Genomic DNA, 16201 nt, shown 5'->3' with positions numbered 1-16201 from the left:
CCCCACCCCACCCCACAGGCCCAGAGCTTCAGGGGGCCTCTTGTGCTGGAGCTGAATGTGCAAGTGAGTAAATATTTCCCTCATGGCCTCACAGCCTGTGAGATGCAGAGATCCAGGCCCTGGTTACAGGGCCTGGCCTCTTGAGCTGTCACAGACTAGAGCACTGCCATCCTCATTGCAGTGGCCAGGCCAGGCCAGGCCCGTGTATCCAAGAGCTTAACAGCGTGGTGACCAAATGCAGCTTCACAGCTCGCATATTTATGCAAACAGCATTAATCTAAGCACTGAGCCTGAAAGGCTTTGCAGGCTCAGAGGCCTTGAAAAGGGAGAAGCTGGAGCAGAAGCAGAGGGGGAAGGGGGAAGGGGGGGAGTGTAGCCTTGGGGTCAGACCACCTCCCTGAGATTTTTCTCCCCTGACCTCTTCCCACTCCGGGTCCCCAGGCCTGGGACCAACTTTAGCTTCTGGAAGCACATCTCTTTCTTTAGCTATGACCTTGGACCTGCAGTCACGGTCCCATTGGAGGGGACCGAATGCCCCCCAGAGCCTGGCCCCGCCGTGCAGGAGGCCACTGGGGTCAAGGGAGTGGGTCTCTATTGCAAGGGGGGTGGGGGAAGGCTGCTGGATTCCCCCCTCTGCCGGAGATGGGACAGCCAGAAGGTGTCAGAGCCTGAAAGAGGAAGCGAGGACAGGTCTGGAAATACTGACCAGCCTCCAGAAGGCTCTTAGTAGAGAACATGAGCAGCTTTTTCTGGGAAGTACTCAGACCCCCTCTCCATTTAAAGGACATATGTTATGGTAACGGGGCCGCGACGTGGATAAGCAGAGGCAGCATAGAAAGAACCATTGGTTTAAACCAACCTGCTTTAAGGACGAGGGAAGGGGTGTGACCTCAGCTCGGGGTTGGTGCTGACAGGCAGCAGGTGATGCAGTCTCTAGAGTCAAAATTCATACATCGAAATGTAACCCCAAGGTGATGGCCCCAAGGAGGTGGGCCCTTTGGGAGGTGACAAGGGCAGAGCCCACACGGGTGGGATTAGTGCCCTTGGTGGAGACTCCAGAGAGCTTGCTTGCCCATGAGAGGACCCCGAGAAGCAGGCAGCCTGCAACCCAGCACAGGGTTCTCACCACAGCTTGACCACACTTGCACCCTGACCTTGGACGCCAAGCCTCTGTAACTGGGAAATGAATGTTTGTTGTTTATAAGCCACCCAGGTTAGGGTACATTTTAATAGCACAAACTAAGACAGAAGGCCACCATTCAAGACCAAAGACTTTTCTGCTGAGGTCTCACCCAGCAGGTAATCCAAAAATGGATAATAGAGAGTTTCCCGTAGCTCCGTTTTATGACTATGTTCCCAGAAGGATCCTGCTTGCCTGGAACAGGAGGGGATGGCACCAGTTCTGTCGCCCAAAGACAAACAGCAGGGCTTGGTAGATGGCTAAGTGCCAGACTAGGAACAGGGAGTTTCAAATCTCCCCACCCCTCACCCACAGGAAATTTGAGAAGGGGGGACTTTGAGTTGTCTTGGGTATTAGATTTTCTCCGTGTCCAAGAGAAAGGGTGGGAGGCGACGGCTCTAATGAGGGTCCCCCGAGGGGAGCTGCTGGGCGGGAGTCGAACGAGCCAGTGAGGTCAGGCCTGCTGTGTAGGTCAGGACCTACCCTGGTCAGGCCCGTCTTCAGGCTGCTTTCATGGGTAAAGCCCCTTTATCCTTTGTGCCTTTATGCCTTCATTCATTTGCTCACTTGTTCATTCCTTCATTCATTAATTCAACAAATACGTGTTGAGCATCTGCTTCAGGAGGAGCTTCATTTATATGAAAAAGGTATATTTTTCACATAAGGTACATTTATATGAAAAAGACTATGACCCCTGCTCTTTGGAGCCTGCATGTTAGGGGGACAATAAGGACCACAATCAATAAAAACAAACCAGTAAACCATGGGCCATATCTGAAGGTGATGACTGCCTTGAAAAAAAAATCAAGGCAGAGAAGCAGGAGATCAATAGTGTCGTGGGTGGGGGCTTGGTCATCCCAGACGGGGCGGGGAAGGGGGTCCCAGCAGGTGATGTTTCAGCCTGGCCCGCAGAGCCAGGTCCCCTGGGAGGGTCTCTTACCTTCAGAAGGAACTTCTCCTTCTCACTCTTGATTTGCTGCTCCATCTCCTCATAGAGGTGCTGGATTTCTTCATCATAGGCAGCAATTTTCCTGCAGAGGCCACCAAAGGAGAGTCTGATGAGAGTCCTGTATCTCCCAGGGGAGCTCTGGGCAGTGGATGACCGTGCAGGTCAGGTTAGCCAAGGCTGCACGTGAGCTCCTCGGGATCAGCTGACCACAGAGGCCCAGCAGGACCCTCTGCTCCTCCTGTCTCCTGGCCATCACTCTCAGTGGTCCACACGCTCCCTGGGAAGCATCTCCTTCGCTCTGCTTTATCTCAGCACCACCACCACTTTTCTGCTTGGTTTATCCCTTTCTCTTTGGATGTGATCTCAATGCCTGGCTCTATCAGCATCATCTGAACTGTACTCTTCTGGAGATTGTGTGTGGAACTTTTTGCGACTCTCATTTCTCATAAGATCGCAAAAGGTTTCACAGTGAACCTACAAAGGAAGGGGGCCACACCTGTCCAAGGGCTCAGGGCACGTCGGTGCCAGGCCATGGGAAGGGTGGAGGCTGGCTAAGTGCCGTACGGCAGGATGAGCACCCTCACCCTGCTCCCAGAACCCCCTCCCACTCTGGGGAGCCCCACAGGACAGGAAGTAAGGAGCTGGGTGCTCTGCTCCTACAGGGATAGATGTAGTTCTGGGGACAAGGTTTGCGGGCCACCCCTGAGGTGGTTCTTCCTCCTCTCCCGGTAATAGATCCTCTTCCAAGGGCTCGGCCAAGTTCAAACAGGAAGGACCAGGGGTTGGCATCTGAACCAAGACTGGAAGTGATCACACATGACGTTCCCAGGGGATAGCTTCTTTACCCCTCTTCTCTCTCTGCTCCTCCCTCCCTGCCCTCTTTCCTGTTAAGGGAACTCCAAGCTCCAGTGAGTGGGCTGGTGCCGTGGCTCTCAAGATCTGTTCTGAACATGTCACATACACACCTACCGTAAATTCGGCCACCTGCCATTCTAACCGCAAATGCTGGCACCCCCTCTGTCCTTAATTCATGCCAGGAGGCTTTTATAACTGGGGGAAACAGCCCTGGTTCTCAGTTCGTAGAGGTACCAGGGAGATTTCAGAAGGAAACTTCAAGGATGGGAAAGTATTTATTCCCCTGAACCATCCATCATTTTAACCCCCACCTATGTCCCTATGTTCCCCTGGGACCCAGTCCGGGGCCAGGCCTTCCCTGATGCCCCAGGGTGCACCCCAACCCACCAGCCGCCGCTTCCCCACTCCCTGTGCACTCGCTCCCTGTGCACCACCCACCGTTTTGACTGGCATCTTTCCAGTTCTACAGAAACCACAAAACTGACCCAGCCAAGGGAACCTGCGTGGGTCCGCATGGTCAAGGTCACTCATCAGTCTGAGTTCCTTTCTGGGTTGTACCCCAAGACCATGAACCTGACTTCGAGTGAGGATGGCATTGGCCTGGGCGTCCTGAGCAAGAAGAACCGCTCTGCAAGACTCCTACCAGCTCACACTGCTTTCACCGCCGGGCTCCCTGTCCCGGGAGTAACAAATGTCTTTTTGGCTGAGAGAGAAATCTCTTCTTGATAAATAGCAAATATTTGGAACGTTTTTACCTTGGTTCTAAGCTACCCCGTAACAGTAGCGAGAAATTCTTGGCAAGAAATAAGGAGCCGAGGCACCTGCTGTTGAAGAGGAGCCCCTCGGGGACAGAAATGCATACAGCGCAGAGGAACGTTCAGCAAAAGAGATGGTCTTGCCTTGGCCCCTGGGATCATCTTCCTGTGCTCGAAGAAATTCAGATGCTAGATGGCAAACGCCATCAAGGAAACTTCAGAGACAGTGAGTCCAAGTATCTAAATACTGGAGAGCTAATAACGTGAGATGCGAAAACCTTAAAAATGGATTTGGCGCTGCCAAAGCAATCCTAATGACAGTCATTCACATAGGCTGTGTACCATTTAGGTCTAATAACCAGGCAGGGCATTAATTCTACACTATTATTAAGTGTGTTATATTAACTTGAAGTTTTATTGGATTAAATTAATACACTCTATGCTTTTCGTGCTCACATGTCAGGTTTCTTAGTCATGAGATAAGTAATTTTGCAAAGTGCTAAAAAAAAAAAAAAAAAAAAAAAAAAAGGAGGGAAGACAGGAGTAGCCTTTGAAGGGCACCTCGTCCCAGCCTCCATCGCCAAGGATGGGCCCACCGCAAGGAGGCCTGGGGTTCAGGCGGGCATCAACAATCCTGGGCCCACATAGGCTCAGACGGGAAGCTCCTACTTTGTAAATGCTTTTGAACAAAGCTGGCCTCCTGGGAGGCTGCGGAGGCCTCAGTGACCTCAAAGGATGAGACTCTCCGCCCTGCCCCGCTCCCTAGCTCAGGGCCGGACACAGGAGCCCCGGGACTGGAAACATTAAGGGGCTGGCCCACTACTCGCCTCACTAAACTAGGTCTGAAGACTAGTGTTCTGATCCCAGAATCAGTTCATATCCTCCATGTGACCTTGGGGAAGCGCTCCAACCTCCCCCCATCACAGGGAAGCACCAGCCCTGGTTCCTCCCAGCCCTGTCACCATGAACAGGCTTGCAGGGTTTGGACCTGCGAAGCCCTGAAGAGCTGTGAGGGATTATTTAGTATCATAATTACGATCATGGGCTGCGGAAGTGGGGGAAGGGAGCAGAGCTCCCCAAGGGAAGGAGGGTCTTGGTTTCAAGGATAAAAGGGCTGCTGGGTTTGGAAAGGGTCAGAGGCCATCGGGAAGATGAAGAACAGAAAACTCAGTCAATAAAACCGCCTGTCGGCTCAATCCATTGGAAACACAGGCTGTGTGTGAGTGGAAACAGCAGAGACATAAGCCAGCATTTGTGGTTCCCCTTGGCGGCTGCAGAAGCAATAATGGTGAGAGAGATTCTCAAAAGATCTGCGGGCCTGGCTTGTGGGTTTCCAGCTGGGCACAGCACGTTCTGCCATCAGAGGAAAGAGGCAACTGATTATGTTTGTTTGTTGTATACCCCTTTGTGGCCATGATTTCTTTTATTTTTCTTCCTTCCTTCCTTCCTTCCTTCCTTCCTTCCTTCCTTCCTTCCTTCCTTCCTATCTTTGCCACATCCGAGGCATATGGAAATTCCCCGGCCAGGGGGCTGAATCAGAGCTGCAGCTGCCAGCCTACACTGCAGCCACTGCAACGCCAGATCTGAGCCTCCTCTGGGACCTACATCTCAGCTCACAGCAACACTGGATCCTTACCCCACCGTGTGGAACCAGGGATCAAATATGCATCCTCACGGATCCTAGTTGGGTTCACTGCTGAGCCGTGATGGGAAGTCCGTGTTGCCACGATTTCTAAAACCGCTCCTGTTGCTGGCTGCTCACAGACACGGACTTTGACATCTTTTCCGTGGGATTCCCATCTATTCCAACTCGCCCACCGCCTTCTCGGACCTGAGGATACTATATGTCTTCATTTGAAATGTTTCGTTTTCAAGCCCTGAACAACTGCTTCCTTGGGGTTTGTCTCAACTAGATTCTGAACACTCAGACAGTTATGTCAGCTTCAGGGCCTGTGCCCAAAATGGTAATGCTGCAAATCTCTAAGAAATACATTTCGGTTGGAGTGCCCGTCGTGGTGCAGTGGTTAACAAATCCAACTAGGAACCATGAGTTTGCGGGTTCGATCCCTGGCCTTGCTCAGTGGGTTAAGGATCCAGCGTTGTTGTGAGCTGTGGTGTAGGTTGCAGATGCGACTGGGGTCCCGTGTTGCTGTGCCTCTGGTGTAGACCGGCGGCTACAGCTCTGATTCGACCCCTAGCCTGGGAACCTCCACATGCCGCAGAAGCAGCCCAAGAAAATGGCAAAAAAAAAAAGAAATACATTTTGGACTTTGGACACCAAATGCAGAAGTCCATAGACCACATCAGAAAAATTCCAGATTCCAGGAGAATTGAAAATATTCAAGGATGGGACATTTGTCTGATCCAATCACCTATTGTTTTCAGGGTTAAAATCCTTGTCGCAATAACCTCACCAAGCATTTACCCGGGAGTTCCCATTGTGGCTCAGTGGTAACAAACCCAACTAGTATCTGTGAGGACAAGGGTTCAATCCCAGGCCCTGCTCAGTGGGTTAAGGATCTGGCATTGCCATGAGCTGTAGTGTAGGTCACAGACGAGGCTCGGATCCTGTGTTGCTGTGGCTGTGGTATAGACTGGCAGCTGCAGCCCTGATTCAACCTCTGGCCTGGGAACTTCCATGTACTTCAGATTTGGCCCTTTAAAAAAAAAAAAAAAAAAAAAAAAGTAGTTACCCAAACTAGGTTAGAACACTTCCAGTGAAAGGGAATGCTGGGTCTCTAAGCAGCTCTTTCATTTTTGGAATAATCTGGCTCATAGAAATATGTCTTTCTAAGACTTTATCCCTCCTCTGCAGACTGGCCATTCATGTATTTTAAAACAGCTGTAAGATTTCAAGGAGTGGCCTTGGGTTGAGGCCGTGCCTCTCTTCCTTTCTCCAACCTTGAAGTCCCTTTACCAATCCTTCTATTCCTCGCCAAAAGGGATGCAGATTAGATCCCTCTTGATCTAGTTGTTGCAGATCTAGTCCTGCAGCTTAAGGCTCATTATCTTTCCTTGGCAGCCATATCACAGCTGATGAATGCGGACTCATTTGTCAACTAAAACCTCCAAACCTGAGGGCTCTGTGATTGTTTTGTTCAAAGGCGGTGCTACTGAATCCTCTGTCTCTCACCTTGTGCTTTTGCCATTGTTGTCTTGGATTTTGGCAAGATCTCAAATGCAATTCTGTTAGACTTTATGTTTATTAGATTCAGTCTGTTTTTCTAGACAGTTGCTTTCTTAATGGTTCCCAACTGGTGATTCAGTGTACTCAATGACCTTTCAAGTCATGTTGATATTTTAAATTTTCGCTCATAATGTAAGCTAAATAATCTTTAATGTTGGCTTTGATTATTTAACTTATCTGAGAGTTACTTAGAAGAGCATTTGCTAAAATATATAAACTATTGGTTTCTAGTTTTATTGTATTACAGTAAGAGAACATGATGGTCGTGTATTTACTTTTTGGAACCTATTAGTCTTTCCTTTGTAGCGCCACGTTGTCAATTTTTATGTAAGTTCTATGACAAGAACTGTGTTCTACTGCAGGGCACACAACTCCACATTCATCTCTTAAATCAAGCTTGCTGGGTGGTGGTTTCAAATACTTTTCGTACTTAATGTGCTTTCTATTTGACTAATGTGTCAAATTTGAGATAAGTTTGTCAAGGTTTTCTAAACATCTTCCAAGGTCTTGTTTTTAATCAAATGCTCTTAGTTTTTCTATGTTTCTGCTTTTTGTGTTTTGCTTTGTGGTTTGGTGCATAAAGATTTAGAGCCGTTGTCTCTTTTCAATGGAGAGAGAGGGACCTTTTTAATTACTACAAAATATTCTTCCTTATTTTCCTTAATTCATGCCATTGAAAAATGTTGAACAAGACACGGCGAACAATCTGTAATAGAGTTCTCTGAGCTATTAATTAACAACATGTGGGCATAAATATGTAACCTGTTTTCTATCCGCCATCAGCAAAACACTCCCCTCCTCTAGGGAAGTGTATAATGATTTGACTCTATGATATCTGTGCCTGGTTATTTTGAACAAGTAGAGGAGGAGACAGAGAAGGGAAGAAAAGTGACTCGGGGACAGAGGGGCACATGTGTGAAGGAGCCAGGGAGGGTGAACAGGAGTCAGCAGCACTAACATGTACCATCTTTCTATCTCAACATGATGGCTGGATAAGCCCTCTTGCAGAGCCCAGGGCTGTCTAGGTCATACCCCCTGCTGACAGCTGCAGGTGGCTCAGAGTTTATTAGACCCAGAATGAGAAGGCTTTAGTTAAAATCCTGGTTCTGACATTTATAAGCTTTCTGCCCTTGGGCAAGTCACATTAACTCAGCAAGCCTGAGGTTTTCTGTATCTGGAAAATCACATGGTCATACGTACACGAGACAGAAGTCCTGGGGACTATTTAAGATACTGCATGTGCAAATGTCTAGAAGATCCATCCATCACCGTCACCACTGAAAAGTATTAATAAAATACTTTGTAAAGCAACTTTCTGGGTAAAATAATTTAGACTTGCGGAATGGTCTCTGCACACCAGGAATTTACTATTTATGAACTCCAAGCCCATGCTAGAGTGGTGGGGAAAGGAACACACAGAAGAAGCCACACACCACAAAGGAGCCCCCACTCCATGGTGCCTTCCTGAGCTCCAGTGGACATAATCCTGTGACCAGAGCCTTGGCCGAAGCAAGTGGAGGGTGCAGAGTTCTCATGGGGAAGTTAAGAAAGCCTGAGTCCAGGCAAGGGAGACTTTCAACAGTTGGGGGAAGAAGAACAATTCTGTACTGAGGATGGTCCATGGGCGGTGATGGATGTTGAAAGGATGGGACCTACTGAGAGCCAGGGTGAAAGGTCCAGGTCCAACCTCAAGGATGCGTCTGACTGCGGCAGATGCCCCCTCTCTGAAGGATGATTCTGTGTGTGTGTGTGTGTGTGTGTGTGTGTGTGTGTGTGTGGTGTGCAAGTGCCTGGTACCAGAAGTATTGGAGATCTCAGAGCAGGACATGTGGGAAGGAAGTAGGGCTGGGAATAGTGATTTCCATGTAAATACAAGGCATAGGTTCCAGGAGGCCTTCAGAGATACTTTGTAGGGAGCAAGAACTCACCCTGCCAGCTTCCCACAGGCACCGCGGAAACCAAGTAACCCTCGCAAAGTGCACGGCACACGGAGAGTTAAGATATCACACTAGACTAAAGCATTAATGCTCAGTACCACTGGGGTTCCCAGCTAGTGGCCCACAAGCCAAGGCCTCCTTGCTATAGAATAGTACTTGGTCAAACAGTGTTTTCCTGTTCCCTCTCTCCTTTGCCTTCACTTAGGAACAAAGGGTCTCAGAAAGTCATCTGATCCGGCTTCTAGATTCTAGGCAGGGTGTGCCGAGACCATTCCAGGAAAAAAGCAGCATCTTCCTGACCTAAATGAAGATGCCGTCTTGACCTGGGATAGAACAAATGACATTTGTCTACACTTTTAGATAAATTTCAGAAGCTTGAACTCAAGGCAGAGCTTCAGCAATGGCCTCTGGCCTTGGAGACCAGTGTTCTGTGTTTCCATGTGGACGGGCAGTGGTCTGAGTGTTAGAACCTCGTTTGCAGAATCAGTGAAAGGCAGATGCAGGGAGAGGAAGAATCCCCTCCCATCACAGGCTGTGAGCTTGAAAGGCTCCAGTAGCCACATAATGGAAATGAGAGTTGAGGCAGTGAAGTGGCCGGTCTGTGGTCCCCAGGTTCCCCCAGCCCAGAGGGTGGGGGAGAACCCAGGCCTGGACTCTGGTCCCAGGTCCAGCTACAGTACCACACTGCCCTCCCAGCATCCTTGGTTTTCTTTTCTTTCTTTCTTTCCTTTTTTTTTTTTTGTTTTTTGTTTTTTGTTTTGTTTTGTTTTAGTGCTGCACCTGTGACATACGGAAGTTCCTGGGTTAGAGGTCGAATCACAGCTGCAGCTGCTGGCCTATACCATAGCAACACTGGATCCTTAACCCACAGATCAAGGCTAGGGATTGAACCTGCATCCCCACAGATACTACATAGGGTTCTTAACCCACTGAGCCACAACGGGAACTCCTCATCCTCAGTTTTTGTTTTTGTTTTTTTGCTTTTTAGAGCCACAGGTGCGGCATATGGAGGTTCCCAGGCAAGGGGGCTGAATTGGAGCTGCAGGCACAGGAACGAAGGATCCAAGCCACATCTGTGACCTACATCACAGCTCCTGGCAAGGCCAGATCCTTAACCCACTAAGCAAGGCCAGGGATCGAACCTGCCACCTCATGGTTCCTGGTCGGATTCGTTTCAGCTGAGCCACAACAGGAACTCCCGTCCTCAGTTTTAAAAGTGACAACTCCAAACATCTGCATTTAGGATTGTCGGCAATCCCAATTCCATCTGGAGTCTGTCGATCCTGGAGTGAGCCCGCCCTGGAGCATGGACTGGAGCTGACTGACTGCCCTGCTGGGCAGAGGGCCACGGTCATGGAGGCCGACCCCTTTCCCCTGTCTCCCCCACCCCTGCCCTTTATGCCCTGGTCACAGAGTGAAGACCGTGGTCCAGAAACATCTCAATGAGTCTGCTCTTTGCCAGAGAAGTTCAGCTTCCACTAGCTTTATGGTTGGGATGAGAACAGTCTTGAAAGACTCAACTCACCACTGCCCCCTGCTGCCTTCTCTAGGCAACTGTGGTCTCCAGCAGGAAAGGGAAGCTCTTACTAGAAAAATCCACTTAGGGTTCTCTTGTTCCCCTAAAATCAGTCTCTCTCAGTTTCTCTAATGCCCCTCTGTCTCTGTCTCTCTTTGTCTGTCTGTCAGTGTCCATCTTTCTCTCTCTCTCATACAGACACACACACACACACACACACACACACACACGATTAGAGCTGAATGAAAGGAAAACATAAAAGTTTGTAGAAAATTCTGCAAAGGCTGTAAAATCGCCAATTGGATTTTCGAGATGGATGGTTTCTCCCTAATTAGATCCTGCTGCCTTGTATAAACCAACTCTGCAGCTTTATCCCACCCTATAAAGCAATCCATTTTTCATTAGTCAGGTTTACAAATCATGCCCACGGTGCAAACGGAGCACAAATCGCCCTCACCTTTCCATCTGCTCTCAGATAACAATATGCCAATAAAAATACATGTGCATGACCGACTCGTAGCCTCATTGCCCAGAGCCCTCCCCGAGAGCTTCGGACCTCCAGCCCAAGGACAGGAGCAGAAATACAGCCTGGAAGGGCACCCGCACCTGCCGTTTGCAGCCTGATACCTTCTGGAAGAACAAGAGAGGGCAGCGTTTTCCAGTATGGTCTGGGGTCTGTCTGCCCCAGGAACCCCAGGAAATTTGTGCTAAAATGCACATTCCTGGGCCCCCAAGGCAGAGTGATGTGGAGTCTCTCAGGGAGAGATTGGGGAATCTACCTTTTAACCCAGACTCTCTGGCCATTCTGAAGCAAGCCAGCATTCAAGAGCTCTGCAGCTAAGGCACCAGTGGAGCTCAGGGCCACCGGCCTTACATATAGGGATGCTTTAATTGCTGCCCACCCTGGAGGCAAGGCCAAGGAAATGGGGACCCTCCCCCCCGATCACATCGCAGAACAGCAGTTCTCAGGATTGTGTCAGGCACCGGGTGTCACACACTGGGCTGCCTGACAGGCTGTGAGCCACTTTCCCCCCCTGATCTGGACACCCTCTCAGAGCTGAGGAAAATCAGCCTAGACAGAAAGCCGCAGGAGCTGCAATTTAAGGGCCTCCTTGCTCCGGAGAAACTGCCTAAGGCTTGAATCAATCAGCTGGACCAGGAAAGACCGTGCAGAGGAGGAACTGATCCCAAAGAGCAGGTAGGGAGGTTTGCCAAGCCTGTCAAGGCGAAGGGTGGTCCACTGAGGATGCGGCACAGGCGGCCTGGGGGGCGTTCCCAGGCTACGAGCCGCGGAGGATAGAGATGGAGCTGCCTTTGATCTAGAAAGCACTTTTCTTCAAAGACCTCAAAGCACTCTCCAGACACAGCCTAATCCACTCTTACTCCCAGCCTTGGGGTTAGATCTTGGCAAGGAATCAACCAGGTCAACTCATCTAGCAGATGCCAACTCTGGTCAAAGTCAGAATCCCTCAGGATGTTTCATAAAGGCGGACTTGGAGCCCCCAAGCCAAGGGCACGGGGCCCTCCTGGGTTGGGGTCCCCATTCTGGTCCAAGAGCCGAATCTACTGTTGCCTCAGACAGCATCATTCTCCATCTGGACAGCGCCAGCTTTTTTCCAGACCAAAGTCACTGGGCAGGTTGCTTTCTCTGGCAAAGGAATTCATGCATTTGATGGCCAGAAGGTCTTCCTCATGCCAAGCTCTGCCTCCCGAGGGGGAAGGGGAGGTTCTTTAAGCTTCTGCACGGTGCATGCAGAGAAGAGCCATTTGCTTGCAGTTGGATCCCCTCCTCCTTGGAGGGAAGTGGAGGTGCAGAGGGAGTGTCCCCCGCTCTGGAGGGGCAGAGGGGAGCTGGGCTTTAACCCGAGGCCACCACATTCAACCTTGTCCCGCGCCTTGCCCCACCGGGCTGTGGCTGTTTCCCACTGGACCCGCACCAAACACTGAACCCAGATTCCAGCTCAGATCTGAGATGTTCTCAGCTTCTGCCCCCAAGGACAAGACAGTGGGAGGTGGAACTTCCCAGACTCGCCTCCTGGCCCTCCTCCCAAATGCAGGGTCAGAAATTAAAACCCACGGCAGTGAGAAAAGGCCCCGGGTTGTCTGACATGCCCCAGAACCTGGGTGCCCTGGCATCAGCTTTGGGATGCCAATCCCAAGCACTGCCTGGGTGTGACCTTGGAGGCTGCTGGGATGGGGGATTCTCTCCCACTCTGCAGAGAACCCGTAACCCCGAGGGGCACGGGCAGTCTGGGGAGCTGGAGCCAGGACTCCTCCCAGATCAGTCGTATTTCTCTGGGTACCGTGGGAGGAATACATGAGGCGTGTGGCTCAGAAACGGAGGAGGAAGCCAAGGCCGCTGCTGCCAATGGCAACGCTGTCTAATTGTCTAGTGTTTCGACAGCACAGGGATTCTCTAATCAGCTTTGCAGCGGCATTTTTATGGCTCTGCCTCCTTGGTCTGATCATAAACTCCTTAAAGATGGGCCTCTGTGTAGTGTGTGCTTAGTTCAACCTGGCACTGAGTCAGTGCCTGTGACACGCCAGCTACTGGTCGCACGCAACTGTTCCCCAATGCCCAGCCCAGGGCAGCACATGGCAGTCAAGCCTCGGTGCGTCTCTGGAACAGTGCTTGTTTCCCAGATGCAGTGACATGTTAGCCCCTGTGCCAAAAAGCCAGCTTGTAGAGGAGCCTGGGAGATGCCCCAAGATCCCCTGACTCCAGCCTGAATCAAACCATTCCCCAGCCCTTCCTTCCTCCTCCACCACCAACCAGAGTGCACCCTCACCCCAAACAACCTGAACCCCCAGCTTGTCTCCTAGATGTCCTGGGAACCCTTGGCTTCAGCCTGAGCCATTTGGAAAGCCCCCCACCTAATCATTCTGTAACCCCATGGGGGTTCCAGTTTCTTCTTTGACTTTTGAGCTGCAAGGATCTCTAGGGATCACGTGGTCCAGGAACAACCTGGAAGCAGGATGTGACCAACTCTTTTCTTTCTTTAACAGAAGAGAAGAGAACACAAATGACTCTAACAGAAACCCTCGGAGGCCGTCACAGCTAATGAGGGTGAGCACATTTCATGAAAATCTTGAGTAATTCACACAAATGAGTGTGTGGGAGCCGCAAAGTCAAGTGCATTTCTTCTGGTGAGTCATGACCAGAAAGTCTGAGAAACCCAATCCCGTTCTTGAATGTTGCCAGTAAGGAAACGGATGCTCAGAGAAGTGAAGCAAGCTGCCTGGGGTTACACAGCTGGTTAGCAGCAGGGCCCAGGCAGGAGCTTGGGTGGCTCCCATCTCCTGCTTCAGGGCTCTGCTCAGCCTAGGTCTCTGGTTCTGCACTCGGAGGACACCCTGAAAAGGCACTGCCAGAGGGACCCCAAGCCCACCTGAGCTCCCAGCTGGAAGCTGGCTTTGCCAGCTGACCGGGGCAGGTGTGGCTGCAGGGCCAGAACACTTGGCTGAGCTAGTTTTGCCCATACAGCCGAGAGTGACTTTGACTTTCATCTCAAGGACTTTTAAATCATCATTAAGTGGGGAGAAAAATACCAGTGGAGGCCACTAGGAGATGGACTAAGGGCTAAGAGGCTCTGGGGCAGGCCTCTCCCTGTGAGGGTGCAGGCCAGCAGCGGAGCTCCCTGCAGATAAGATTCAGGCCCTGAGCTGCATCACTGCAGCCATTCGGGCCCTCGCCTCCTTAGGGAACAAGGAAGCCATCCCCTCTGGAGGGGTCACCTGACTTTCGCTGTGGCTCCTCGGGGTGATCGATGCTGGGCTCAGAGAGGAGGGGTGGCAAGGGGCAGAAAATAATCCAGCCCCTCATTTTACAGGTGGGAAAACCAAGGCTCAGAGAAGCCTAGGGGCTAGGACCAGGTCACCAAGCTAGCTGGAATGCAGATTCGGTGGGGCTGGGGCGAGGCCTGAGACCCTGCATTCCTGGGATGCTGCCAGGTGATGCCGATGCTGATGCTGCTGGTCCACGCACTAGACTTTGACAGCAAAGCTCCACATCGTGTCGTCTGGGAGAGTGAAGGAGCCTTATGCTTCACCTCAAACTCTCCACTTGGCCAGACACACCCTCCAAGACTCACACACGTACTTATTTAAAATAATAACAAATGGCACTATTTTACCGTTCATCGAATGCTTACTACATGCCAGCATGCTTCCAAATCCTCACAAGTCAATGAGATGGATACTATTATCATCCCTGTCTTACAGGTAAGGAAGTTGCCACTCGGAGAGGTTAAGTAACTTGGCCTAAGTCACACAGGAAGTAGCAGAGCCAAGATTCAAACCTGGCTCTGTCTGACCTACCACTCCTCTCATCAACCCTTCCTCTCTGCGAGCCTTGGCAGCCCTGCCCCAGAATCTTCCTGCTACACCTCTGAATGGGGCCTTCCTGCCCCAAGACAGGTTGAGGGGTTTCTAATGGGTCTTGGGTGCCAGGCTATTTCACTGTGAATCCTGGCTCTGCCCCTTACTTGCTGTGTGTTGTGGGGCATGTTACGCATTCAGGGCCTCGGTTTCCTCATCTGTACAATGTGTATAATGATAAAGAGTCCACGTGACCTAGTGTAGACTACGTATTTAGGATAGAGCCCAGCCTAGTACCTGTGAGCGAGGGCTTAGGAACATATACATATGATGACAGTCGCAGGGCCTCGGCCCCCTCTGGCATCACAGCATATAAGGCAGAAGAGACATTTCTGGTTTTCATGCATCTGAGACTGGTACCCACTTTTTAAGGGCGCACTCCAGCTCGTTCTTCTCTTCATGGGCTTCTTGGAGCTGCAAGAAGATTCTGGTCAGGAAATCCTCAAAGTTGGACAGCAAGTGAGGTTCATCCTTCTTCAGCTGCAGCCAGAGCTGCTTGACGTCACTTTCACTGTGAGAGAAGAATGAGCATGAATGTGGGAGCGTGGAAACGAGGCTTGATGGGACACACAGAGGCCCCAGGTGTGACCCTACAGCCAGAACATCACTGTCATGGCCGTCAGTGTGGTGACAGCAGCGGCTGCCCCTTACCAGATGCCTGCTGCCTGCTGCCTGCTTTACACATCCTTGCTCATTTGCTCTCCACGAACCTGGGGCAGGTGCATCTATCACCCCCGTTTATGGTGAGGATGCAGTGAACGGAAGAGATGAGCGAACGGTCTCAGATCACTTAGCAGGCAAGTGATGGAGCCAGGAGTCAAACTTGGGCCTGTCTGGTCCTGTGCTGGTTTCCTTAAGGGCCACATTTGCCTGTTCTGTTCCATCTCCCTGGACCAGCTAGTGGTTCCGAGCACCCACAGCCGTGGGCCAGGAGCATCTCTGAACACCAGGAGCAAGCGGGAGGATGACGGCCTGGTGCTTGTGAGGACAGACGCTGTGGAGCTGAAGGAGAGAGCCTGTTGCCCCAGGAAGGATAGTCCCCACAGCTGAGAGGGAACGATGTGCCATCTGATGGATGGCAGAAAGCAATTGTCACCGCAGGGAGTAGAAGGGAAGATTGCAGCACCCCACTGGGGCCTGGAGGCTGCAGGCGTGACTGACAGGCGAGAGGAAGGGAAGGAGCAGGTCTGGCAGATGTGTGTGCGCACACGGAAAGACCAATGCAGAGGACGGAGGGTCGGGGGCCAGCAGAGACACAGACACAGAGGGCTCTGCGGGGCTCGTGCGGGCACGCTCAGCAGAGGAGACACTCGGGGTCATGTGGATCAGGGAGGGGAGGGACGGGGTTGGGGACACATCATGGACCTTGCTCTCCCTCTGGAGAAACTTAATAATCTACTGTCAGTGCTCAAGCTGAGCCAGAGAGCCACCTGATTTACACTCTA

The 16201-nt window shown here is 51.1% G+C and overlaps 1 protein-coding gene across 1 annotated transcript in view; it reads right to left on the bottom strand.

Moving 5' to 3' along the window:
- The window catches only part of CRACR2A (calcium release activated channel regulator 2A), a 75690-nt gene that overhangs the window by 45205 nt on the left and 14284 nt on the right, over nt 1-16201 (bottom strand). The window contains 2 exon segments of the mRNA XM_021092448.1: nt 2121-2211; nt 15121-15267. Of these exon segments, the coding sequence (XP_020948107.1) occupies nt 2121-2211; nt 15121-15267 (238 nt within the window).

Source organism: Sus scrofa, chromosome 5 (genome assembly GCF_000003025.6).
Source record: "Sus scrofa isolate TJ Tabasco breed Duroc chromosome 5, Sscrofa11.1, whole genome shotgun sequence".
NCBI classification, from domain to species: domain Eukaryota; kingdom Metazoa; phylum Chordata; class Mammalia; order Artiodactyla; family Suidae; genus Sus; species Sus scrofa.
The sequence above is the reverse complement of the archived record's forward strand: the minus strand, read 5'-3'. Positions and strand labels throughout refer to the sequence as shown.